This window comes from Dermacentor andersoni, chromosome 3 (assembly GCF_023375885.2).
Source record: "Dermacentor andersoni chromosome 3, qqDerAnde1_hic_scaffold, whole genome shotgun sequence".
Lineage (NCBI taxonomy): Eukaryota > Metazoa > Arthropoda > Arachnida > Ixodida > Ixodidae > Dermacentor > Dermacentor andersoni.
Window position 1 is genome coordinate 21,729,889 of NC_092816.1, and position 26,393 is coordinate 21,756,281.

General features: G+C 53.5%; 2 protein-coding genes across 4 annotated transcripts in view; one reads left to right on the plus strand and one right to left on the minus strand.

Moving 5' to 3' along the window:
* Window positions 1-26,393, plus strand: part of LOC126519061 (zinc finger protein basonuclin-1-like) — a 347,911-nt gene that overhangs the window by 179,561 nt on the left and 141,957 nt on the right. For all 3 annotated transcript variants that reach the window (XM_050168673.3, XM_055065443.2, XM_050168683.3), the window contains one exon: window positions 25,863-25,968. In XM_050168673.3, coding sequence (XP_050024630.2) covers window positions 25,863-25,968 — 106 coding nt within the window. The remainder of the gene's footprint in view (window positions 1-25,862; window positions 25,969-26,393) is intronic.
* On the minus strand, window positions 18,113-19,285 carry LOC140216331 (uncharacterized). The gene has a single exon (XM_072286705.1). The coding sequence runs from the start codon at window positions 19,253-19,255 to the stop codon at window positions 18,254-18,256; it is 1,002 nt and encodes a 333-aa protein (XP_072142806.1). The 5' UTR covers window positions 19,256-19,285; the 3' UTR covers window positions 18,113-18,253.

Below are 26,393 nucleotides of genomic sequence, written 5' to 3' on the forward strand. Positions count from 1 at the left end.
CTGCGCTGCCCCTTCAAGGTGTTCAACCAGTACCAACTTGTCAAAACGTCGGTTCTTCCACAGCATAATAGACGACTAGCAGACATAAAGAATGGATCTTACGACATTTGATTTCTGTCTGAATCAACGGTTTATTAACACGAGCCGTGGATCCTAGTGAGTGAAAAAGTGCCGAGCTTGGCGGCATCCACCATCATCCGTTCTAAAGGGGACGCTCACGTCATCCTATTTAACCTATATGCCGCTATATTGGCGTAGTTAGCCTGGCAGTATAGGCCGGCAACCGCTCCGTCTGAGGGCCTCTTTCCGCGTTATAAATATCCGTCAACACAAGTACATAAACTCAATCTCTCGCAGAAATGTCGGTAAAATGAGCGACCCTTCCTCGCGCACTAATCGCGGTCCTTCTGTCAAAACTAACTGTCCTGCGTGTTCGTGAAGAAATCCTGTTCTCCTCATGCGTGTTGTCTTTAAGCCTCCTCCTTTCAGAACACAGGCGCTTGCAGGACCACATGAAGTGATCCACATCGCCCGCTTCATTGCACTCAGTGCAAGAAGGAGAGGCAGAGCGGCCAACTTTAATCTGTGCTCGAACAGCAATTTCAGCAAAGATGTAAACTAGAAGCTCGTTCACTGCTATTCGTTGAAAGGGCAAATGATAATATATAGTTCTCGTGTTAAGAAAGCCCTTTCATGGAGGAATTTTCAAATTGTCGGCATTGGATACACATCTTCTGTTCCCTTTTATTTGGCGCACCGCGTGTACGAATTCTCACAACAGGTCATTCAGGGTTTTACGTATACAAGTACGAAGCGTTACATATACGAGTTATCGTTGCTGTACAACAGCGATACACCAACGTAGACGGAAACAGCAATTCTGGTGGCGACATCTCGTGAGGCTACATTCAATCCAATCGCGCAGGAGCTCCTTATTTCAGATATTGATGATGTTCGTATTGTCTGCTGACGCAATGTACCGGCGTCTATGCAATCTCCATGGAAGCACCTTTGTTTTTTTTTTCTCTCCCCGCACTCCATTTCCACATTACCATTGATGCTTTCTCTTCTTTTCTTTTCTTTTTGGTCGAGAAGAGTTTAGGAAATTACTGTTTCTCAGCGCTGATGCTGCAGGAAATGAACAATGAGAAGCTGAATTCTATTAAACATTGGAATATTGCATCTCATCGAAATGCAATTTTCCAAGAGTATAATGCAATGCTAGAACGTTTCGAACTCATTTTGTCTGAACCTAGCGCTACGCGATGGCGCCACCAGCACATCTTCTATCGCCCTGAATCGTCGATATCACTGTAACAGAGAAGGATCCCTGTCGTTCGCGTTTTGCCATTCATGGTCAACACCGCGACTTCAAGTCGACATCGATTAGGGAGACATCCTGGGACACTGTCTTGAACCAAAGTGAGCTAGAAACGTTTATTTTGTTGCACGATTGTTTTCGCCGAAGACAATAAAAACAAAGAGAACAGCCAGAAACACTTGCGTGGGGATTATCCCAGGGCTAGCGCGTTTATTCCAGCAGACAAAGGGAGCACATTCAGTCATTGCCAAAGGAGTCCTGAGCGTCACACACAGCGTCACAGCGCCGCCATCAGCTCTGCTGCTCACGTTCATGCCCGGACACATTCATACGTAAAGCATCTACATCTGCATGAGGCTGAAACTATCATGATATCTGCGTTAGTAGCATCGAATTCCGTGACCGATAGACTCAGACGATTGGCCGTGTGCTTTGAGAGCGCCGGATAGCTTATTGCCTGCATAATAATAACCAGTAGATATCACTTAATGGTCCGCATGGACAATTGAAAAAAAAAAAGAATTACGATCATGTGGTGTGGTGGCAACCCAGATGTCATGCGTGACTGGAGCTCAGCTGGAGATCTCGGCGTGGCAAGTCACGTCTGATGAGCATACCAGTTTACAACGCAACCTGAGTAGTGCTTGTCACCGAATCAAATATCCGAGAATCACGTATATATAAATGCGACCGCGGCGGCAGTTTTGACCATGCTTAATTTTTCGCCAAACGTATACAGGATATGCAGTGATCGGGGATGTTAGAGGGCGTACGATACGTATGCGTACCACGAAAGTAAAAGCATTTCCGGACATAAAAATTCTAGCGTTTGGGCTCGACCCGGAATGATCCGACGTGAGGCACCTCTCCGGTGCCGCTGGGAGCTTGCTTCAGCGAAGCACATTCATCACCCACCGAAATGGCTCAGAGTGTGACACGCGATGCCTGCGGCTGCGAAGAGAACATTGATCACCTATTGTGCCACTGTCCCTGATTTCAGTTGCAGACACAGTCCCTTTCCAGGGCTTTAGGGCGACTGGCGATCAGAAGACACTCAGCTGAACGCCGGCTTCACCGCTCGTAGACATATAGAAGTGAGTGAAGGCGCGTCTGTGCCTCTGGATCCTGCGTGCGAACGCTTCCTATTCCTCTCGTATCTTTCTGTTCCTCTCCCCCAAGGGTAAGAGTAGCCAACCGGATGATCTCGGTTAACAGCCCTGCCACCTTTCTTTTGTTCTCCGTTTCCCGTGTGCGTTGCGCATTACAGTAATGCAGCGAGCGCAGCGAACTATGGTTAGTCCAGTCCACCACATTTTCCCCCTCTCCCCTTCTGTATTACCAGAAGGTTCCAAAATCCCACCTTTTATCGCTAGCGTGTCTCGTTTTTCCGTGTTGCAGCGACCACATGAACGTGTCGCACCGACCGCCATCGCGCGGTGTGATGCCTGTTTATTGCGGAGAGAGATCAACGCGTTACCCTCTCTTCCTGCTCATGTTTTCTACCCTATATTTATTTTCCCTGGTACGGAGTAGCCAACTGGACATTTGCTACGGTTAACCCTGCCATTGTCCGTGTCCTCATCGCCGTCTCACCCACGCATGGTGGAGGGTAGAGGCGCACGAGGGCGTGCTCGCGTGGTTGCGGTATACAGCAAAGCAAGCAGCACAATAGGCACCGTAAAGCGAGTAACTGCACTCTTTGTGGGCCTATATAGGCACAGCTATAACCTCTCGAGTACCTCAATAACAGGCTCGGGGACGACGGCCACCGTGCGTCGCCCCCACGGAACAAGTTGGCCCGCGAGAGGAGAGAGTGCTCTGCAGGCCCAGTCTGCGCCGTTCCCAAGCTGTCACCCGCGGTTGTGGTGCGTGCTGTATCGGGCGCGCGAAGCGCGAGCGCACCTGGGCAGCCGAGGAGGGGGACTTGCTCCGGTGTGCGCGCGGCTGAGGAAAGAGAGCGAGGTCCGCTCCTCGGTGATCTATCGCACCCGCCGAGAGAACGGGAGGCAGATCCTGCAACGGCGGCTGGCAACTAGAAAGAGCGAACTCCCCATTCTGCGAGAAGCGGTCGTCCCTGGGACAGCCCGCGAAGGCGTAGGGGCCTCTCAAAGTTTGAACAACAACGCCGCCCGACACGCCCCTTAATTTCCGAAACGAAGCCGCTTGCTCGCCGCCGCTGTGGGCCGTGTTTTTATTTGCCCGCCGCCGATAGTCGTCACGCTCGTTCGCTGCCGCGGCTGACGACGTGCTCGCTGGCCCCGTGTTTCCCCCTCCTCGGTGCAGCTCAGACCAAACCCCCTCACCCCCCCCCCCCACCCGCCCATCCTTACCCACTGCCTCGCAGGGCGACGGGAAAGGGCGTGCTCAAAAGAAGAAACGTTCCTCCATTGTCTCTCGTCGGTGTGCTGTCCTGGCTGACCTCCGGCTGAGCCCCATTAATCGGCCTCTTCGGTTTCTCCTTCACACTCGCGCATACGCGGCCGTCGCCACAGCGGTGGATGAGCCCCCCCCCCCCCCCCCCCCTCTTCCATCCACGACGCTCTCGCTATCACGCCCATCCCAAACACCCGAGCCGCGTTGGCTCGCTTTGTTCTCGTTTTCGTCTCCGTCTCTCTTTAAGGTGAATCGAAGAAGCTAGGCAGGTCCTCCTTCTTCGCGACAGCGCTTCAGCCGAATGCGGCGCGGAGAAGAGAGCGGCCCACCCCGGGCGCACCGGCTCGTTCATCAACAATCGGCGCGCCCCGCGCTTGTCCCGCGGTGTGTGTATGCGGTGCGTACGCCGCTCGGCTCACTCCGCTGCGCCGGAGTTAAATGGAAAAAGCGGGAGCCCGGCCCGCCGCTCAGGACGCACGTCTAGCTGCGTGCACGGTATTAGCCGCTGGCTGACTGAAACCGATATAGGTTGCACGGTGGGCTGCAAATTGTCCCGCACCTGGGAGAGCGCGTCTGCGGGCTGTGCTGGAGTTTGCCACCTTTGAGTTGCTGGTGCGCGGCCTTCTGAGCACCGGTTTTTTTCATCAAAAGGAACACGTCCGTGCTTATGACGCATGTTTTACTAAATGCATCAAAGTGTCAGACGACATACTTGCGCCGTATATGTCCGAACGCATCGCAATTACGAAGTAATGGGGTTCGCTCGCATCCGGTGCTAGATATACATTTCTTAGTAATATTAGCATGCACCCATCGGAAAGTAAATGTCAATAGATAGTAATGCATCTCGATAAGGTATACGCAACATTAACTTAACGCTGAAAGTATTCCGAGACCTTCGAAGTTTTCCTGCTTTTGACCGCTATGGTTCCTAAAGCTTGCCAACAGAAACCTTCAAACAAATCATTCGTGTCACGTCGCCAAATTCCTATTGCGGAAACCTATCTTAAGGACGGTGCCGCGCTCCAATCTCGCGCCGGAAGACAAAGAGAGAAACGCTGCCTCGCTTGCCACAGAGAAAGCGATCATCGTCGCCAGCGGGTCCACAAGCGCGCGCTGCACTCTGGCGCGTTTCACCACTTAGCAGCTCGAGAAACGGCACCACCAACAACAAGGCACGCTGCAGGGTCGCACAACTAATGCGCGCGGTCGGGGCCGCGCGCAATTCCGCCCCCGTGTGGAGGAGGGCGCGATGCGTCGCCGACGTCCCTGAGCTAACGCGGCCGGCGTTGTTGGCCAGCGCCGCTGCTTCTCCTCGCGCGGATGCTTTATGGTGGTGCGCGCCTTGCGTTCGAAGCCAGACGGCCAAAGGGCGGCCCCCTGTTCTTCTTCCTCTCGAGGCGCGCCGGCCCAGCCGGGTCTACGACGCACGTGCGTCGTGGCAGAGGCGCAGATTTATGGCGCGCGCGCGTGACGTCGCCGAAGCCCCAGCCGCCGCCGAACGTGACCGGTCGCGCGGTTCGGTGCGCGCACAGCGAAGGCTCGGGGCCAGCCTCAGCCACGGCGTCGCAACCTTCTGGGAAGAACTCAGAGGCGCCGCCGCCGGCGAGGCCCATTCCTTTCCTCTCGCTGATTGGGCTTCGCTCGCGATGTGCAGCTCTCTTGAGCTTCCGAGCCTCCAGCGCGGGCTCTGCCCGACATCCTGCAATACCTCTGTGTGCCGGCCGTGCCAAGTGCTCCAGTGAAGCGGGAAATACAAAATAAAAGGAAGCGACGACCACTTTAGACCGAGGCTCAAGTTACCGCACACTCGTGCGCGTTTGCCTTTTGCGCTGCTCTCGGAACTCATAGCTCGAGTAAGTTGTGTCCCGTTGGCAGGCGGTTTCGGGAGATTTCTTTTCCGTCGCTTTTCAGCGGGTCTTATATATAGAACATCTCATTGCCTGCTGCTGAGAAAGAGATGCAAATGAGAGAAAGGCAGGGAGGTTAACCAGTTAAAGCCTCCGGTTTGCTACCCTGCACTACGGGAAGGGAAAGGAGAAGTAAAGACGGAAAGAAGAGCGGGGACAAAAAGAAAGACGTGAAAAAGAAAAAAGGAGACGGGACCTATCCCGTCTACTTTTTTATTTTTCATGTTTTTCTTTTACAATACATTTTACAGTCTTTCTAGTAGGCCACTGCCACGTAAAAAGGTCAATAAAGCCTTGACCGACTTTCGGTACGACGAGAGTTCATGTCGACATTATAAGACTGTCTGTTCTGAAAGTGGCCTGTCGTCAAGGCGTGCCAACACGGCCGCTAGTGACAGCCGGTGCGCGCTGTATCGAGGACAGTGGCAAAGCACGTGTTTTATAGTCTCCTCGCAGTAACTGCAAGCCGCGCTCTCGTTCATACCGACTCTTAAGGCGAAAGATCTTGTGAAAGCGACACCAAGCCACAGTCGGCAAAGTACTACTGTCTCGAGTCGAGAGAGTCCAGATGGGGGTCGAAGTCGAAGGGACGGGTCCAGTCGGTGTAGACGTGTGTGCTTCAAGCTTGGTGTGTTTTATAAAGATCTTATGGCTTCATTTGCAAGCACACGAATTTTCATTGCCCGCATATGTTCTTGAGCTGCTGTGTTATATGACAGTAGCAACCGCTGACTTTCTCTCATGTGGACTGTTTACATACCGCATTCCTTGTACAAAGAACGCGGTATGTAAAACTACATAACTTAACGAATGGCAAGGCGGTTAACCAGGCTGTGCCCGGTTGGCTACCCTTCACTGGGGGAGGGGGTGAAAGATGAAAAGAAGGAAAGAAAAAGAGTTCATAGTATGCAGCGCACACTTGCAAAAGCGTTCGTCGTTCAGTCTGTCACAGGCGGTCATATATAAGCTGATGCAGATACCAACACTGCACAGTACATAGGTTATGAGGCACACTGTGGTAGGAAGCTCCGCAATAATGTTAACTTTAGTGAAGTCCTTTAATGCGCCCCTAAATTTAACTACCAGAGCGCTTTTGCATTTCGCCCCATCGAAACGCTGCCGCCGCCTCCGGGTATCGGACACACGATCTTGTGCCCAGTAGTAGAACTCCATAGACACTTGGCCACCGCGGAGGGTAGCTGTGCGCTCTCCTAACACCACGGATTGGCTCGAGCACATCATCAAAAACAAAACAAACAAACAAGCAAGAAAGCAAAGAAACACAGACCGCGGCACACTACACTTCTATAGTCTACGTGTATATAACAAAAAATAAAACAGCGCACAAGCTCATTTATACATGCAGTCCATCAATGGCAGGGCTGAACTGGACCAACGATTCGGTGCGAGAGTAATACAGGGAACCGGAAGAAAAACAAAAGGCCACATCGATTTTTTTTCCCCTGCCGCTATGACGTAGGGCAGGAAACGAGGCGCTCCGCCGGATGACCCCGCGATTCGCCTTGGCGCCCCGGGAGTCGGCCACCGTTCGGCGCGCCGCCATCCCTCGCTCCCGTGGCTGCAGCGCCCGAATAGGGAGCCATGCGGCGCACGCGCTCCATCGGCCGATCGGCCGCGGCGAGAACGGACGGTCCGGGCAAAGTGGCAGGAGGCGTTGTTTTATTCATGCACCGCCGCCGCCGCCGCCGCCACCTCGGAGGAGATCGGTCGCTGTTCTTCGCACAGCGGGCGCCAGGTGCGGTGCGGGGAAGCCCGCGGGAAAAGGGACGGTCGTCGAGTAGCCGGGTCGGAAGAGGTGGGATGAGAGGAGCCGCGCGGAAAGGCTCGCCCGAGGGAGAGACCGATATGCCGTGCCTGCCACAGTTTGCATCACTGAAGATGAACGGTGTTGGCGGAGCTGTAGTTCGCTGCAGCTAAACGAACGGCGAATTTCGCGCGACTGCAGTCCCCTTTGCTATACCATTTTATCGTGTGAGTTGCTTGGAGCAATTTATTTTTCTCGCTTGCTTCTGGGTGTTATCAGTGTTATCGAGCCTGTAGTTATATTTTTTTTTTTTGCAAGGCGCATTTGTGGTGTCTAGCTGCAGTTACCTTTCGACTATTACAACTCCTATAGAGTAACGGACCCGTGGTTACGAGAGGGACGGGATGCAGGTAGGTAGCACATTCTGGTATTGTTGATATGAACGACGCTTAATACAGAAGTTGCAATGGCACCCCGTGCCATAAAGAATTAATTTGTGGAAGGCAAGAAGCGTTATTTGATCGGACAGACGACTGCTCTGTCAGCATCTGCGATATCGTTGCCGAGTCGACTTCTCTCGCTGCCACAAGGTGGCCGAAAAAGAGTGCCCGTTTGCAAAGTTCATTTTTCTGCCATTATGCCTTGCTGCCTGCGCCTGTGACTTGAACGTTATCGCCTACTGTCATGATTGGGCAGCACACACGATCGCATACCTAGTCACGAACAGCGCTCCCGCGGACGCAGGTTCTCGCGCTCACTCCCTGATTAGCTGAAGCCAGCTGCAGATTTCACAGTGGTGCACTCATTTATAAAGACAGTGAGTACCTCCCGTTACATTTGCCGCATCAGCGTGAAGAAGAGGGGAACGCGCCGGAACCGGAAACCCGTTCGTCAGTGGGCAACCGTGCCACTGGAAGCTTGGGAACATGCTTTCCTGCACTGTTCACTCGCGACCGGATGCGCCACTTATTCAGAGATTCCAACTCTCTCTCTCTCTCTCTCTCTCAACTGAAAACGCCGCCCGAACTGGTCGCGAGGCCGCGAGATGGATATCGTTTCTTGTGGCTTGTCGTTTCTGCCGAATCTGTGTTCGGGAAAGTTTGACGCACATCGTCCATTCATGCTGCGCGAGTTCCTTGCTGAGCTTTCCCTTTTCTCCTTCCCCACAAGAACCACTTCTCTCTCTCTTGAAACATAGTATCCTTAGTCCTGGTTGCCAAAAGCAGAAGACTGGAGAAACAATGAGTGCACGCAGTCAGGGAACGGAGCTGCGCAATCTTACTTTGCTCTGTTTTGTGCGCCGTGCATTCGAGAAGGCTTCGCCATAAACTCGCCTTCGATAAAGATAATTGGCGTTAACTGTACTTCGATTTCTTTGGTAGCTCCCGCGTGCGTTTGTCCATCTCTCTCGTGTTATTCATTTTATATATACTCTATAGAGACGAATCTCTGTGTCCTCTTCATATGGATATCTGTTCCGCTTTGGCAGTGAAAGATGTGAACAAAAATATTATAATAAGTGACAAAAAGGACACTTTACCTATATACAGATCTGTCAAGACTCGTTTCGCAACACTATAGGACAGGCTTGCAGCAAAATTATTACATTACATTTAAAGGTGTGCTTGAATGCGTGCCAACAATGTGTCTTCACCGGATAAATTTGCGTCAGTGTTGCAGCGTGTGGTTCTTCCAGCTGTACTTTCGGATTGCGTAAGAACAGTCAACGTTGCATAAATTCATTCGAAATTAAACATAGGACTGCCGGCTAAGCTTCCCTTTCACGAGAACAGCATTTCACAATCTTTTTTTTTAATTGTGCCGTTCTTAAGTTGTGGCCATGACCACGATATGATTATGTGACACGCCGGATTAATTTTGACCAACTGCGGTTCTCCTCATGGGTACTCAATGTACGATGCACGGACGTTTTCACAGACTTAATTTCGCTATCGTCTTGTTCGCTCTCGCAGTTGCTCGGTGGCAGGTTTTGGAGGTGAAGAGAAGTTCTTGCGTCCAGTATATGCACTGCTATAGTCTCACCTTAGAGGATTCGTGTTATCACAAGAGCAGTTGTCTGTTGCTACTGTCTCGTTGAGTCGTTTCCCCTTCGTAACTGGTGAAACGAAGTGCAAGAGAAGACAATGGAACCCTTTGATGCGCTTTGGGAGTGACAAACCGAGTCCCCACATATTCGCACGTCTATATATCCGCGAATGGCTCTTCGATCGAAGTAGGGACTTGCGCGTTCACCGGAGCGCGCACGCACTAGTAGTGGACCGGCGAATGGGTTGGGACGGGAGTGTGTCTTAGCCAGGCGCTGGATCAGAAAAATACCAATATCGCAACGGGGCAACACTGATTGGAAACGGGCAGAGGGCAGCCCCGAGAGGCCGTTAACGACGGGGCCAGAGCCCCAGCCGCGACATTGATCAGGGTCCGAGCTCCTCGACGTCCGAGACGGAACGAGGTCTACGGCTCGAGCGAGCCGGCCACTGTGTGTTACACGTACACGGCACCCGCCGGGGCTGTTGGCCGCCAGCTCGCGCGGTCCCCAGGGCGCTCTCCGGGCCCGACGACTGCTGATGCCGCGGTTGACCAACGCGGTCGTCCGCGGTCGAGCCTAAAGCTTGGCCGGCTGACCGCAGAGGGTCTCTCGCGAAACGTTTATTGGGGAGGAACCAGCGGTCGCGGGAAATGCGGACCGTACTCGTTAGCGGCGTCCGCGTACTTCTTTTAGTTTGCCTGGTAGCGGGTAATTCTTGTTTGGTCGAGGCCGGCTTCTCTGCAAACAACGCGCCCAACGAGGGCACAATATACGACGGAGATGGCGGCGTTCATTTACTGTGACAAGCGAGAGCCTGTGTTCGTGGAAAGAGCGAGACATTGCGAGAAATTTGAACAAAGGCTTCAACTTTGCGTGTGTTGCTACACAGAAATAGGTTCAAGTATAGTCTCCGCACACGTGCTGACATAAACATTTTGCGTATATAATATCTTACGTAACGAGTTTAATCTCTCGCGTGTATCTTCTGGACGTCATGTCTTCAGCTCCGTGCAGTTTTCTGGAATTGTCTTCACCTCCGGTGGTCGCTTCGCATTATATATGCCCTTCGCCCCACTTTGTTTCGGATCTAAGAAATGGGAAATCGCTATTTCTCCATGTCTCTTCTCTTCAAATTAGGGCCTGTCGGAGTTATAATCACATCGCGAATTTCGTAGTAAACGTTTGACAATGCGATTGATGAGATAGAAAGAAAGTAAGGGAAGAAGTTAATAATTTAAGTAAAATACGAAAAGAAGGTATGACAAACGAATAACATGCTGCTTTCCTTTTACACAGTAGTCTGCATCTTTAAGCGAGAGATTCGACTGGTTCATTCAACAAAATTTAGATGACCTTCATCGTGGGCCAAGCATTTACTCCGGGTTACCCTAATGTCTATAGAAAAGACCAAAAAGCGCAGCAATGGCTGTGTTGCTCCTTCTGTTCACGTCCCACTGTTGACGCTGGTCTCTCGCTTTTAGGGCAATGCTGCAACTTCCTCGTTCATCAAGCAGCCAATCCACGTCGTCACTTATACCTCATCTCTCCTCGGCTTCCTTCTACAATTTTGCGCTAGACGAGGGGGAAAAAAAGAAATACGCGAGGGAGAAAAGGCTGGCGGTGGCTAAATTCGCGACACCTGCTGCAGCTCCCGGGGCTGAGTGTGCTATCTCGCTCTTCACTGACGTTCGCGGACAGACAAGAAAGCAGGAGCTCGAGAAAGACCCAGTGATGCGGCGAGCGAACTGAGGGCTCTGCGCTGTTCCTCTCGAAACAGCAGAAGCTCTAGCAGCGTGGCATCAGAGTAGAGAGAGAGGGGAGGGGGGAGGAGCTGTGGAGGCCATTCCCCCGGGATCGCCCCGAGCAGGCAATTTGACCCCCGACCCGAGCCCCGGTCAGGCCCGGCGGCGGCGAGCGCAGCTGCGGCCCTCCTCCATCAGCCGACGTGGCTCCCTTGGGTGTCCTGCGGGGGACCCGCGGCGGCCCCGAGCTCGTTATCGGAGCGCCGACGCCGCGCTGGTGGCCAAAGGGTGGCGGCGGTTGGTTTATAAGGCCTCGTAAAGGACAACACCCCGGCTCGCCTGTCCTCTGACCTTTTTGCTGCTGCGATCCGAGCCTCCTTTCTTCCCGACCCTGGACTCTCGAGGAGACCCTGCGGGAGAAGAACCGCGCGGACTCCTTTGTCCGCGGATAGCCGGACTCTCGGACGCGCCGAGAATGGCCGCGAGGGGGGAGCACATAGCTACGCCATCGCCGACGAGATCCTTGCTCTTGGCACCGCCGCCTCCCAACCGGGGCACAGAGGGCGGAAACACAGAGCTAAGGGCTCGTAAATGACAACACCTTCTTTTTTCTCTCTTGTATAGGCTGACCATTTCCGCCCATGACCTTTCTTTTTTGTTTATCACATTCAAGCGAGCCCCGAGACAAGGTGCGCGAACGCGCCGCGACACGGAACATTGACGCGACGGCTGTCGAAAGGGTCCCTGAGAGATATGTGTGTGTGCACATAAAATGCTGTCTTTGAGCCGCTCGCTATCGGGGATTAACTCCTGAAAATCCGCGTGTAACTATATTTGTTTATATGTTCCCGTTGAGGAAATACTTACGAATCACCCCGGCTAATCACTGCTTCGGGTACCGAATGCTGTAACGTATGCTGCGAAGCAAACCCATTAATATTTGTGTCTTCACTTTTAGTGATCAACGTTGCAAGACACACAAAAAAAATAATAAGGGAACGTTATAACCGAGGCTGTGTCCTGACGTTCGCACTGATTGCTTTACGGGTTGTCAGAAATTTCTCATTTAAATCAATTCATTCTCACTTACTGCCGAGAAGTTGATGCATTATAGTGCTCGGACCGACCTGCCGCCCTTTGGGCGGGATAACAGGGCAGCAACGGCCCAATATTTCTTGTTAGTTTTTGTTACCATGGGTTTGTCCGCGACTACACACCTAGACAAAAGTGCAGTAATAAAGCGTCATTTAGCTGCACTTACTATTGCGACAAAGCAATCGAGAGCACGTCCTTATCTGCGTTAACCATAATTCCCTTGGCCCAGGTACGTGAGTAGTAATTGTGGGGTCTTAGGGTCTCACAGGAGTACCGACCACCGCGGGTTCGAGCTTAGCGAGCCACAGGGCCGCGTCAGCCGTCAGCCTCTAGCGCCGCTGCGCGCGAGCTCAGGCCACGAGGGGCTACCGAGCGACGCACGCAAGAACACAGTATTGCCCAAAATTGACGGAAACCGTTTATTGTCTCCAACGGCACCCAACACTGCACGAACGCCCAGTCCCGGGACGGCGGGGAACCAAAGGGGTCCCGCACCAAGGGCGAAAATACAGTTAGGGGCGCCTGTAGCACGTCGCTGCGAGAGCACAGGCTCAAGCTGGGACGCGCCGCTAGGAAAAGTCCCGGCGGCTATGCTACTTGCTCTCGCGATAACCGATGGGTCAACTCGCGAGAGCTCGGGCAATCTCCTTCGGCTTGGGCCTCCGATGAGTGCGGCTCGGCGTGGTACGACCTCGCGCGAGCACTAGGCACCCGTTCTTCGGCTTAGCGTCGGGATAGGAACAACACGAGGTACGCGCTCCCCGCACGGGCAAAGGCACCGTGCGTGAGCTCAGTCCTAGTCACAAAGGTGTCGGCGGACGAGAGGAAGCATGTACGTACCGGGCGCTGTCCCAAGGAGCAAGAGAGTCGCTACCGTCACGGCAGTAGCCACAAGGGGCCGCTCCGTGACGTCACTAGCTCCGCCCTCACCGCGAACCAGCGCAAGTGGAGCGCCACCGCCAAAACTGGTTCGGAGCAAGGACGACGTGGCAAAAAGGATTGCAGACATGGGTGAAATGCGCCCGCGCAATGGCGCGTCGAATTCCCCAAATCCCCACATCCTCCTCTCCTTAATTGCCCCCCTACCAGTCTGGCGAAGAAGCTGGTAGGGGCTAATGCACCAAAGACAACTGAGCCTTTCATGCACTAGCTAATTGCTGCCTCAGCCCAGCAAGCACTATTCATACAAAAGAACAACATACGAGGATAACGGAAAAATAATAAAAGATCATACACTCTAAAATACAAGAAAATGACGCCGCGAAGGGGGGAAGAAATATTAACAAAAGAGTCTGCTGCTAGCGCGGGGCAATGTCCAGGGGTGCGAAGAGAACGCGGCGCGTATAGTTCTGTGGCTAGGGCGGTGGCCGAAGTCGCGGGAGCTGCGAGTGTAGGCTTGGTTGCAGGCCACGTTAACGCAGGAACGGGCTCACCGTTGTTCCGTCGAAGTTGCCGGCGAGCCCGATGAGTGCTGCTTTCGTGGTGGTGGTGGTCCCGAACTCCAGGTGGACGGGGCAGGACACTGCCAGGTCAGCTGGCCACGCCGCCGTATGCAGGATGGATGAGCAGCCACAGCGGCGGTTGCAGGGCGTTCGGACGGCGTCGGCGACTGCAGAGAGCCGAGCTCCTGGCGTGATGTCATAGGGTCCCGTCCACCATCGGTATCCGCGGCGATCCGATGGAGTTGGTGCGGCAACGAGCAACGGCCTCCACGCACGCACGCACACACACACGCACGCGCACACTCTCCTCGTGGTACCGCGCATCACTCCTCACGTCCGCCATGCCGCCCGTTGTTCACAACACGCCGCGCCGATCCAGGGTCGAAGCTTCCCTCTCCCCCGCACCAACGAGGCAACGTGACCATTGTCACCCCCGCGCTGCACGACACGCCAATTACACACAACACGACATGACCCCCTTCTTGGCAAAAGAAAAAGGTAAAAAAAAAAAAAAAGCGAAAACGAGAAGAGAGAAAAAAAACACAGAAGAAAACAAGTTACAAGTTACAAAAACAATGAACTATACAACTGTACACTTAAAACATTAACACAATAATTACACTCAGCATGCGTACCCAAAAATAAAAATAAAAATGCACACTGCTACAACACACTGCTAACAACATTAGCAGAAAGCTGGGCTGGGGCCAGCTTCTTTTCGTGCACTGGCCGCAAAGAAGCTAACCCACTGAGGCTAAGCAATATTACTGAGGGCCTTCGGTGGCGGAAAGAGTCCGCCGTCAGGCGCGATATCACACAGGTGACCGTTTCCTCAGGTTGTACCGGTGCGTGGTCCGAATGCGGTCCTTCGCGCCGGGTGTGCCCTGTTGCTTGCGCGTGGTGCCACTGGGCACCGGCGCGAGCTCGTCGGACCGCGACGCAAAGGCTTTCAGGTCGGCGATATGGGCACGGCTGAGTTTTCCCGAAGGGGAATCCTTCAGCAAGTACGCGAGCGGAGACCAAACTTTCTCTACTCGGTACGGACCAAGCCACTTAGGAGCGAGCGAGGCTGAGAACCCCTTGCTCGCGTCGCTAAGAGCGTGGTTGCGCTTCAGGACTAAATCACCTACCTTAAATGAAAGATGGCGATGCTTCCGGTCGTACTGAGCCTTCTGCTGGGCCCTGGCCGAAGTCAAACTCTGCCTTGCTCTACAGAGAGCCCGACAAAGCCTGTCCCGAAGTGCTGAAGCGTACGCAGAAGAGTCTGCCGGCGCCTCCTCGTCCCCGAGCTGACATTGAATGACACTGGTCACCGGATTTGCCAGCTCCCTTCCAAAATTGAGGAAAGCGGGAGAGAAACCAGTCGAGCGATTCTCGGCGGTTCGGATTGCGAACGCGAGCTCACTCAAGTGGTCTGCCCAATCCTTTTGACTCACGGCAAAGGCCGCCAACATTGGTTTGAGGGTTCTATTGACCCTCTCCGTCAAATTGGACTGGGGATGGTAGGGCGACGTGGTGCAGTGATTAATTCCCAGGGAACGGCACGTAGCACCAAACACCCGAGCAGTGAAATAGGACGCGTTGTCCGTAATTAGTCTTTTCGGAAAGCCGAACCGACAAAAAACTTCCTGTAGCCTCTCCAGCACCGCTCGCGCGGTCACTTTTCGAAGCGGAAACAACTCCACCCACTTCGAAAAATGATCGACGACTACCATCAGGTGTGTGAACCCCTGCTTACTCCTGGGGAAAGGCCCCATAAGATCGCAGGTGGCCACTTGCCACGGACGCTCACTGTCAATTGGTTTCATCAACCCGGGCGGCTTGCCACCCCTTGATTTCACTGTTTGACAGACATGGCAGGAACGGCAATAGCGAAAAATGTCACGCTTGATGCCAGGCCAGGTCACAGTTTGGCTTAGTTTCGCAAAAACTTTGGAGCCACTCAAATGACCGGCCAAGGGTTCGTCATGAGATGATCGCAACAGTGCGCTTCTCAGACTCTTGGGGATAACCACCTTAAACGGGTCCACAGCCTCGTCATCGGTGGCTATGTATTTCAGCAGGAGCCCATCGTGATCCAGCAAATATGAATCCGCGGGGGACCCAGCGACACACGCTGGTTCCGGTCCCCCTGCGCCCGCCGCACTACCAGCAGCGTCTCGGCGCTCCGTCTCCCTGAGACCGTCGCTCACTCCGCGACAAAACGGATCAATTTGCTGGGCCTTCAGTAGCTCTTGCCTGCTGAATGCGATTCCAATTCTCCCAAAGGGGAGTCTGGTCTCGTCCCCACTCAGGACTGCAGCCAACGGCGTCGTGGGTTCGCTTTCGAGAAGCTCCCCCGCTCGCTCGTTTTGCGGCGCGCTGCTTGCCTGGAGAGCGGAATGACAGGTTTGCCCGCTTGCGGACTCGCCTCTCTCTGCGCTCGTTTCGCCCCCGACGCTTGCTGGCGCAAAGGCACCGGCAGTGGCTGTAACACCTGGAGGAATGCTCTTGGTGGACAATGGGGCACGGGATAGCGCGTCAGCTACCACGTTGGTGCTCCCCTTTCGATACTGCACTGAAAAGTCATAATGCTGTATCAGGAGAGCCCAGCGCGCCAGCCGGCCCGCAGGCTCACGGAGCCGCATCAGCCAACTGAGCGCACTGTGGTCCGTCTGCACTACGAATTTCGTCCCATCAAGGTAAACATCGAACTTGCGTAGTGCAAACACGATAGCGAGGCACTCCTTCTCGGTCACGGAATAATTCCTCTCAGCCGGAATCAAGGAGCGGCTGGCAAAGGCCAACGGCTGCAACACACCATCGTATTCCTGTAGGAGGACTGCTCCTAAACCCAGATCGCTCGCGTCGGTCTGGACAACGAACGGTCTGGTCAGGTCGGGGAGTCTGAGCTGCGCTGTCTCCGCAATGGCGCTAGACAGTTGGCGAAAGGCCTGCTGCTGCTCAGGTCCCCACTGCCACGCGGCCGACTTACCCAAGAGCTTGCTCAAGGGTGCCTGCACTCGGGCACAGGACGGAATGAATGACCGGTAAAAGTTGGCCATTCCCAAAAAGCGGCGAAGGCCACGTACGTCCTTGGGCGCGGGGAAATCGAGGATTGCCCGAAGTTTCTCCCGGTCCGGCTCAATGGAGCCTCCGCCCAGCGTAAACCCCAGTAACTGAACTCGGGTTTGCGCTAGTTGGGCTTTCGCAGGATTCAAAGTCATCCCGGCGGCCCTCACCCTCTCGAGCACATCGGCAACATGGGCCAAGTGTTCTTCGAAGGTTCGTGAATAAATCACGATGTCGTCGAGGTAGCACATGCAGTATGACCACTTTGCTTCCCCGAGGACGCGGTCCATGAGTCTCTGAAAGGTCGCAGGACCGTTGCATAGACCAAAGGGCATACGAGTAAACTCAAATAACCCTCTGTGGGACGTGAACGCGGTCTTGCACCGGTCACGCTGATCCATCCGGACCTGTAGGTAACCTTTGGAGGCATCCAGCGTAGTAAAGTACCTCGCACTGCCCAAGGTTCCTACGATGGAGTTAATCGTGGGGAGCGGATAGGCATCCTTACGAGTCACTCCGTTCAGACGGCGGTAGTCTACGCACAGGCGATGACTGCCATCTTTCTTAGGCACCAACACAATTGGAGACGCCCAGGCGCTGTACGAGCGGCGGATAATGTCGGCCGATAGCATCTCGTCCAGCAAGCCATCGATCACCTGCCTCTTGGCCAGGCTGACGGGCCGGGGGTTACACTTCAAAGGAAGCGCGTCTCCAGTTTCGATCGCGTGGCTCGCCAAATCGGTACAGCCAGGTTGATCGGTGAAGAGCTCTTCGTGCTGGCATAACAGTGCCGACAAGCGAGCCTTCTGTGTATCATCCAAATGAACCGCACAGGCGGCCAGAGGATGTGGTGCCTCTTCGTGCCGTGTCGCTCGATCCCTATGGGGACTTTGAGTCGACAAGCGCAGAGCGCAGGGGCCTGCCCCCGAATTCTGCGCGCGACGCGGTTCGTGCCGTGCCTCTCGTTCCCAAAGGGGAGTCTTAGCAGGCGAGCGCACAGCTCGAGGGCTTGCCCCCGAACTTGGCGCGCGGCACGTTTCCGACGCCCCATCTGCACAGGCAAGATCGGACGCCGGCGGGCTGATGAACGGCTTTAGCAACGTGAACGGTCCGTCGCGATAGCCGCCATTCGCAATGTCCACAACGATTCCGGTTTTAAGGAGAAAGTCCCTTCCGAGAATCACCGGAACACTGAGCCCGGGGAGATGAACGAAACGCGTGCGTCTCATTCGCTCTCCCCACCTGACAGTCAGCCTTGCGGCGCCCGCCGAATGGGCCACGCCTTTCGCAAGATTGAATGTCGTTCGGCAATCCCGCAAGCGCACTGAGTGTTTCTGCAAGTGGGATAACACCTGTTCGCCGAACAACGAAGCGCTTGCGCCCGTGTCCAGCAGCGCAGGAAATTCGCGGCCGACAATGGTCACCGGAATAAAGGGCGCGTGCGCCCCAGCAACACAACCTGCTCGGTACGCCGAGGGGACAAGCAAGGTTTCGGTCACTCGTGCCTTCACGAGCGACCCGCGCTCCCGTTTCCCGACCTCGCAGGAGGCCTGGGCGCGGTGCAGTCCCTTGCTATATGCCCTCGTTGTTGGCAGCGAAAACAGCGCACTCCGCCGCGGTACCTTTCCCGAGGCGGAGCGGCCTCAGCTCCCTGCCGGGGTCGACTCGCTGCATGACCAAAGGGCCTGTTGTCACGAGCGTCCGCATCTGCGATGCGTTGGGTCGAAGAGCGTCCCTGCGCATGCATTTCGGGTAGTGGTGCAGCACAGGCTGCCCGCCTCCCGTACGTGTAGGGATCTAGAGCGCGCGCGCTCAGCTCCCATGCACACCCGCTTGTAGCCGCAAAGGCAGCTTGGCCGGGTTGTTGCCGTTGGGGGAGGGGCACAGGCCCTCCCCACGCGCAGCGTGGCTCAAGGGCCTCGCTGGCGGGCGGCGGTGGGCGATAGGCTCGCGCGGCGAGAATGTCGCCTTGAATGCGCTTTGCCTCGGCGGCCAATTCTTCTAAATCTCGGAAGCGGCCGCCGCGCAGGTACGCCGAAAAGGTCGGATGTGCCTGCCTGATCACCCGTTCGACGCGTTCCTCGTTCGAAGCTTTGGGCTCGGCGACTAAGAACAAGTCTTGCATCGCGCGTACGTACTCCTGAAGCGACTCGTCAGGAGCTTGTGTACGTAGCTCAAGCTCTCGCCGCATCCTACTCTGGTAGTCAGCGGGTAGGAATTCGCGCAGGAATGCCACGCGGAACTCCTCGAGGGTTGTTGCACGGTATCCGGAAAGCCGGTACCACCTAGCCGCCGTGTCAGTAAGTGCTACGGGAACGACGCGTTCCAGCACCTCCTGATCCTCCAAACGATTTGCCATCTGGTAGCGTACCAGGGAGTCACAATAATCCCTGGCACTGAGCAGGTCACCGTATCCGCTGTAAGTCGGGACTGCCAACCGTACAGCGGGGTGCGCGCATTTCGGTACAGCCGAAAGCGCCTTAACTGCCCCCGAGAGTGACTGAATCATTTCGGCGGCGTTTTGCAACAGCGTCTCTGCGCCTGCTCCAAAGGGAACCGTTGGCGCGTTAGCGGCGCGGTCGAGCAAGGGTGAACAGTCCTCCAGCTCGATCAGCGGCGCGGTTTCCACAGGGATACCGGCCGCGGCGCCGCCAGCCCCAGAGCAAAACGGGCTCCTAGCGGGGAGCGCCTGCTGTCGTTCACAGCCGCCACTTGAGGCAGCTATACGTGAATTGCTTAAGCCGCTTGCAGCCAGCGTCGACAAAACAGGTGCGCGCTCGAAGGTTGCGCCACTGGGCACAACCGAATGCACTCCAAAGGGAGACGAGTGAGCGAAATTCGTGGCTGCAGCATTGTAATCCCCACAGGGGGCCGTGGCAGACCACTGGTTTTGGCTGCTCATTTGAGGAGCAGCCAGCGGGCAAACGTCGGAGAGGGCTAAGGCCCCGTTTCCGTGCTGCGCTCCGTAAACTCCACAGGGAGCCGATCGAGAACGCTGCGACATCGCATTGCCTTGCATTCCGAAGGGAATCGTGGCAGACGAATGTGCTGGTGTGCACTGTTCGGGGAGGGCTCTGGCCCCGTTCCCAAACAACGCTACTGCTCCAATGGGAGCTGGTACGTAGCGCCTCGTGTTGTCGTCCCCACAGGGGGCTGCGACATGTGAGGGTGCATAAGTTCGCTGCTCAAGGGGAGCACTGGCCCCGTTATCGAGCAACGCGGCGTCTGCTCGCGGTAACAAAGGGCAAAAGTCACCTAACAAATGACAAAGGTCACTAGGCCTAGCAGACATAACGCGGCGAGTACAATATGCAAAGGCGTACTGACTCGGCTAAGCACAGACAAAAGCTTAATGAGCCTTTGAATCCGCGTTGGGCGCCAGTGTGGGGTCTTAGGGTCTCACAGGAGTACCGACCACCGCGGGTTCGAGCTTAGCGAGCCACAGGGCCGCGTCAGCCGTCAGCCTCTAGCACCGTTGCGCGCGAGCTCAGGCCACGAGGGGCTACCGAGCGACGCACGCAAGAACACAGTATTGCCCAAAATTGACGGAAACCGTTTATTGTCTCCAACGGCACCCAACACTGCACGAACGCCCAGTCCCGGGACGGCGGGGAACCAAAGGGGTCCCGCACCAAGGGCGAAAATACAGTTAGGGGCGCCTGTAGCACGTCGCTGCGAGAGCACAGGCTCAAGCTGGGACGCGCCGCTAGGAAAAGTCCCGGCGGCTATGCTACTTGCTCTCGCGATAACCGATGGGTCAACTCGCGAGAGCTCGGGCAATCTCCTTCGGCTTGGGCCTCCGATGAGTGCGGCTCGGCGTGGTACGACCTCGCGCGAGCACTAGGCACCCGTTCTTCGGCTTAGCGTCGGGATAGGAACAACACGAGGTACGCGCTCCCCGCACGGGCAAAGGCACCGTGCGTGAGCTCAGTCCTAGTCACAAAGGTGTCGGCGGACGAGAGGAAGCATGTACGTACCGGGCGCTGTCCCAAGGAGCAAGAGAGTCGCTACCGTCACGGCAGTAGCCACAAGGGGCCGCTCCGTGACGTCACTAGCTCCGCCCTCACCGCGAACCAGCGCAAGTGGAGCGCCACCGCCAAAACTGGTTCGGAGCAAGGACGACGTGGCAAAAAGGATTGCAGACATGGGTGAAATGCGCCCGCGCAATGGCGCGTCGAATTCCCCAAATCCCCACATAATACACGTATATAGATTACTTTGTGAGGGGGTGGAGAATATGCGTTGCATTCACTCTGCTCATGTTTTAGCAGTAGCGTAACTGTACAAGGCCAAACCTATCCTGTATGTACACTCACTCACTCACTCACTCACTCACTCACTCACTCACTCACTCACTCACTCACTCACTCACTCACTCACTCACTCATTCACGCCTTCGTCACTCTTTTCCCTTCATCATTTTTAAATCTGACCTGCACGACGCTATATTGTTCAATATTGTCCTAGTGTGTTTGAAGAAAACCTTTAAAGGGACTCATCAGACTGCCTAAGCCAGACTGAACCGGTATAATTGAGTTTCAGTTCTCTCTCCCTGATTAGTTGGAGTGAAAGTGTCGCTTATTATCGAAGATAATAATTATTACGCTTGACCTTTTTCGATTGGAGTTGACGATTATCACGAAAACTAGAGCACTTTTTATACATGAGTGATATGTTTAGAGGAAAGTTTCCTAATTGCTCCACTGATGTTGAGATATCTTTTAAGAGTGCTGTAATCTTTTTTTATTGTTAATAAATAAATTAGTATCCTCGACCAGACGCTGCCAAAATATATGCCGTCATGGAAAGCTAATGTATTATCGTGGCGTCGCCACTGCAGTACATCGCTTCTACTTCGTTTTTGGCACGTACTCCAAATAAGCTTGACTTATATGACTTTCTAGATTTGTAATCTACCAATAATTAAAAAGCTTAATATCTCTGTATACGCTTTCGCTTCAAATCTTCAGGTGGGTTGCTCTCGACAACAGGGCACGTCGAAGCTTATAACCGCGTATACCATGACTGTGGCTCTAGCGACCATACCGTGACGGAGCGGCTTAAAAAAATGAGCGCACATTGTTAACAGCTGGATACATACCTGGCGTTTATCGTCGCGTTTCACCTCATATATGAATACTTTCACGTATGTCACGCTCGCACAGAATCTTTCAAGGCAAAGCTATATACTCTCCTCCGCAACATATCCAGAGTGCACCCTCGCGAAAGATGCAGATACGCCGCAAATAGCGGCCACGTCGGCAGCATTTGTTTCCCCTGTTGCTTTCTCACATTTGTAGGGAAGCTCCGAAAAGTATTCGACGTTTACGTCAAGCGCGGTATAGAGTGGCGCATTAGAAAGACGCAAATTGTGTGCGGCGACGCAAAACGCTCTTGACGTAAGCCAGTGCAGTGAAGAGCGGGAAAAAAAAAGAGGGCGGGTTTATCCTCCCCGCCTACAGTGAAAAGTCTGTATGAGTATACGCACCAGTGATCTGCGAGTGATGTGGCGCCCCTCAATGCGCTCAAGTGTTAAGGTCCCCGTGGGAATCGGAATTCACGCTTCGGGATCATCGTGTTCAGTCGAGCGCATATTCACAGCTATTGGTTTGAAAGAAACGTTCTCGAACAGCTGTCGTCCCTGCCGTAGGTTTCAGAAGGCATAGCACTTCGATGTCGGCCTTTGAAAACAAGAACGTGGTGATTGATTAAATTAACAAAATGGCCTTACAACCATGTTGGTAACACACGGCCTTAGAGGAGGTCCCCTTACAGCCTTGCGCTATGGGACCTCCTTCTGTACGCTTACAAACTCATGCATTTGTACGCATTGTATGAATAAGCGGTTGATCGAAATGAATGACTGACTTGCAGCCTCGGTGAACTAAACTTTCTGAATGAGGGATTGGAAAGGCCGACAGTTCTGCGTGCGACAACTGAGGCTGCGAATAAACAGCCAGTCTTACAGTGTGCACATGCAAAAGGCGGAAGAGGTTAAGAAAGCAAACATGTTTGATTAATATAACGCCGTCGCCTCGTCTTGCAGCCCATAGAGTCAAGCACGACAACCCCGTTTGCATGTCGGCTAAGTCGGTTTCGTCTGCTGTCTTATAGAGTGCGTTAGTATAATATGACTGTTCTATTCCCGGATAAATTTTCAACTGCATACAGTGCATATATAGTGTGCGTTTCGGGTGGTTCGCTTCAATACGTTGTGCTTATGTCGCGCTGCTAAGTTACTGTGATGCTCTGCATACTAGCTCACCTGTCAGTTAGTTAATCCTTTTGCTATTTATAGCTTTTCGGTGAGTGTGAAGTCCTCCATTGCTTCGCAATTGCAAGTAAAACAAAGACCTACGCACTGCCGGTGACAGCCGCTACTCGACCGACAGATTCACGAGTTCGTTAGGAACAGCGGGTCGGTAATTAAAGGAGACGCTACTGCCACTTTGTGTAAATAAGTGTTTCGTGCACGTCGCAGGACGAAATCAGCAGGAGGAAGGAACTATACATTCTTTTAAAAGGGAGGGTATTGTTACTGTTGTAGTTGTAGCTGTAGTTGAAGATCTTGTATAGCCGTGAGCGATTATAGAGATGATGAGGCGCGGGTAAGTTTAAGAGTTAACAAGAACACGAAACTGCATCACTTTCTTGGTTGCGAGAGCACATAGACGCATACAGAATACAAGCGTCTTTTCAATACGCTTTCTAGCGAGTGTCTGTCCCTTTCGCTGTCAACCGAGCGTCTCTCTGCTCCTTTCTTTTTTTCTTTTTTTTTTTTACGGAGTCCAGACACAGTCCAGACAAGCGTTGGCGGCGCAGTTAAGCACGCCTGCACCGTTGCAGTGGCACGATATTTGAGTGCGGGGCTTTGTCCGCGCTGATCCAAGACTCCACAATTCTTCCGAGGGCTCCTCTTCTTTGTAGCCTCCCGTGTGCCCATTTGCTCAAAGTGCGAAGTATATCCAGGCAGAAAGAAAAGACTCGACAAAGGATATAGTCAAAACGGTGGGCAGCCATTCACACCGTCCAGGGCGACAAAGCTCTGTATATATATGTACATGTGTTACTGTGAGCGCTGCAGGTAACTATGAGCCCAGTGTTTCTGCTTCGTATCAGCTAAGAAATTTTAAAAGAAGTACGGCAGTAAATCGCGAGTTGGTACCTTCGTCGGTTAATGGACGCCTGGCAATACGCGCTCTTGTCCGCGGTCTCAGGCGTATCGTCCTCCGCCAGGACCAGAGCCCGTTTGTTCCGGACAATGAGTGCTTCTGTTTTTAAGCGTCGTTTATAAGGCGTCCGAGAGAAACTACATTGTTCATGTTGCACTGCATTTTACTTTAGACAAAGGGCACGACTATGTCGCCCATGTGCCCATGACCAACATGAAGTTAGACACTGCTGTACACAGTAGCGACCGTGCTTTATTCTACAGCTGACAATATGTGTTTACTAACCCCGGCTAAATTTCGAAGAAGTCTGCGCGTGTGTAACGGTCACTCTGAAAGCTTGCTTCGCCACAATAAGTGGCATCATGCGGAAAAGTCTGCTTGTCTATTTCCTTCGGTTTAGATGAAATAATGTAACGGATTTTTGTATTATACGTTCTCTTCGTTTCCTATATTCTGTGTACCCTTCGTATTCTCTCTGCTTTTGTAGTTTGTTCGCATTTTTCTTCTGATAGACAGCGAATATTGCGACACGCGGGGCGCATACCGAACGGAGGTGATGACTGGCGCGTCACAGAGTCGTAACGTCGCAATAGTCATCTTAAGACATCTTAATAGTCAATAGGCATCTTAAGCAAACTTACGATTTGCATTGCGAAGACGAGTCTGTAAGTTGTCAGAAGCATGCAAACGAATCTGGAGCATATTAGAAACATACCAAACATTTATGCTTGACAAATAAGTCAATTATACGCGAATAGAACATTGTCGCATGGGTGGGCATCGGAATACGGCAGACTAGGCAATGTGCCAAGGAGCACGAAGTTTCAAAGGGTTGTAGGTTATCGTATTCACATGCCAGGCTTGGTACCGCATGCACAAGTAAAGAAAATAAGAAAATATAAAGAGAAAAAAAGCAGTAAAACACGTTGAGGGGCTAGTTGGTGCATAGCTTTCAATAGGTGAAGCGCCAATATATCGACGACACGCAAGAAGAAATACAGACATGACAAGGCGCTTGTCCTGTCAGGACAAAGCGCCTTGTCCTGTCTGTATTTCTTCTTGCGTGTCGTCGATATATTGGCGCTTCACCTATTGAAAGAAGAAAAGCGTTTTTCTTTTCTCTCTGTCTTTTTTTTCCCATACTTACACATTATTTGCAATGGTTCTTTAGCATCTTTGCTTATTGAGTTAAAGACTGAGCTTTTCTTGAATGCACTGCGGCCGATTTCTATCAATTGCTTGAAGTGATAATTGACAGACGGCCGCAGCGTTAACCGCGCGTCATCCCGGCGGCTGATCGGGCATATCGCTCAGCCACAACGTTCATTTTCTTTCTCTCCTATCACTATGATCGGAGTATCGATGCATTCGCAAGCTTCTTCTATGCGCAAAAAAAAACCGATGTCGTTATCTCACGGATGTCTTTCGTGTTCGATACCGCGCCGCAAGTAGCACGGCGCAGGGACACCTGTGCAGAACTACTCAGCAAATATTAACTCACATTTCTGCAGTAATCGTTCCTCGAAAGCATGATACGCGTTACCGCTCGCATTAGCGCACGTTCGTTCTCACGCACTGGCAGTGAATTACAGTGCTAAAGTGCTCCCTCCGCTCTATATGGTATTTAACCGCACTGCGACGCTGTATCTCGAGGTCAATCGTGGCAACTGCCACCATATATCTCATGAGTGCCCGCTTCTCTTATTTTTTATTTGTCTTACCATTGATTCGGTCTCTCGAGAAGTGATGCGCTGCACTCCTGTTATACGGGGGTTGGATGCGGCTCTGCGTGGCTGCACGCGGCCACGGGCGATCGCCCGCGCGGCCCTTATGCGGCCGCATATAGCACGCTATACCCCTCTGTAGTGCGCGCGCATTCTCCGCGCCTTTCGATCGGCCATTCTAATAACCACCGCGCTCTTCTTCTCTCTGCCGCACCCGCAGGCGATCCGCTGCACCCGACCCGGATGCGGCTGTGAGTGCTTCACGCCCGGCAAGGGAGGAGGCCACCGGCTCTGCGACTCCTGTCAGCACGGCTGGGTAGCGCACGGTCAGTGCTGGTGGCGCATGCGCCCCCCCCCCCCCTCCCTCCCCTCCTTCATCTTTCATGTTTTCTTGAGCGCGCCGGAAAGCGTGTGTGCCCCACCTCTCAAGCTGTGCATCCCTTCGCACGACGAACGCGTGCTGCCCCGCGTCCGTCCCTGCATTCGCGACGCCGAGCAATGCCGCCATTCACTCGAGAGCGACTTCGAGGTGGCGGCTGTAAGCTTAGCCGTGTGTGAATTTAAGTGCTCATATTTTTGTAAGACAGTGTGATCGAGGTGCCACTGCACTGTCCCAAAGTATACATCCAAGCCACTACACGACGGCCGTCCATGGATTATGCGTTCGTCTCGTCACCACAGATTCCCGGCCACGAGACTTTATTGATGAAAGTCAGCTGTATAGTATATATGTACACGTATCATATGCAAA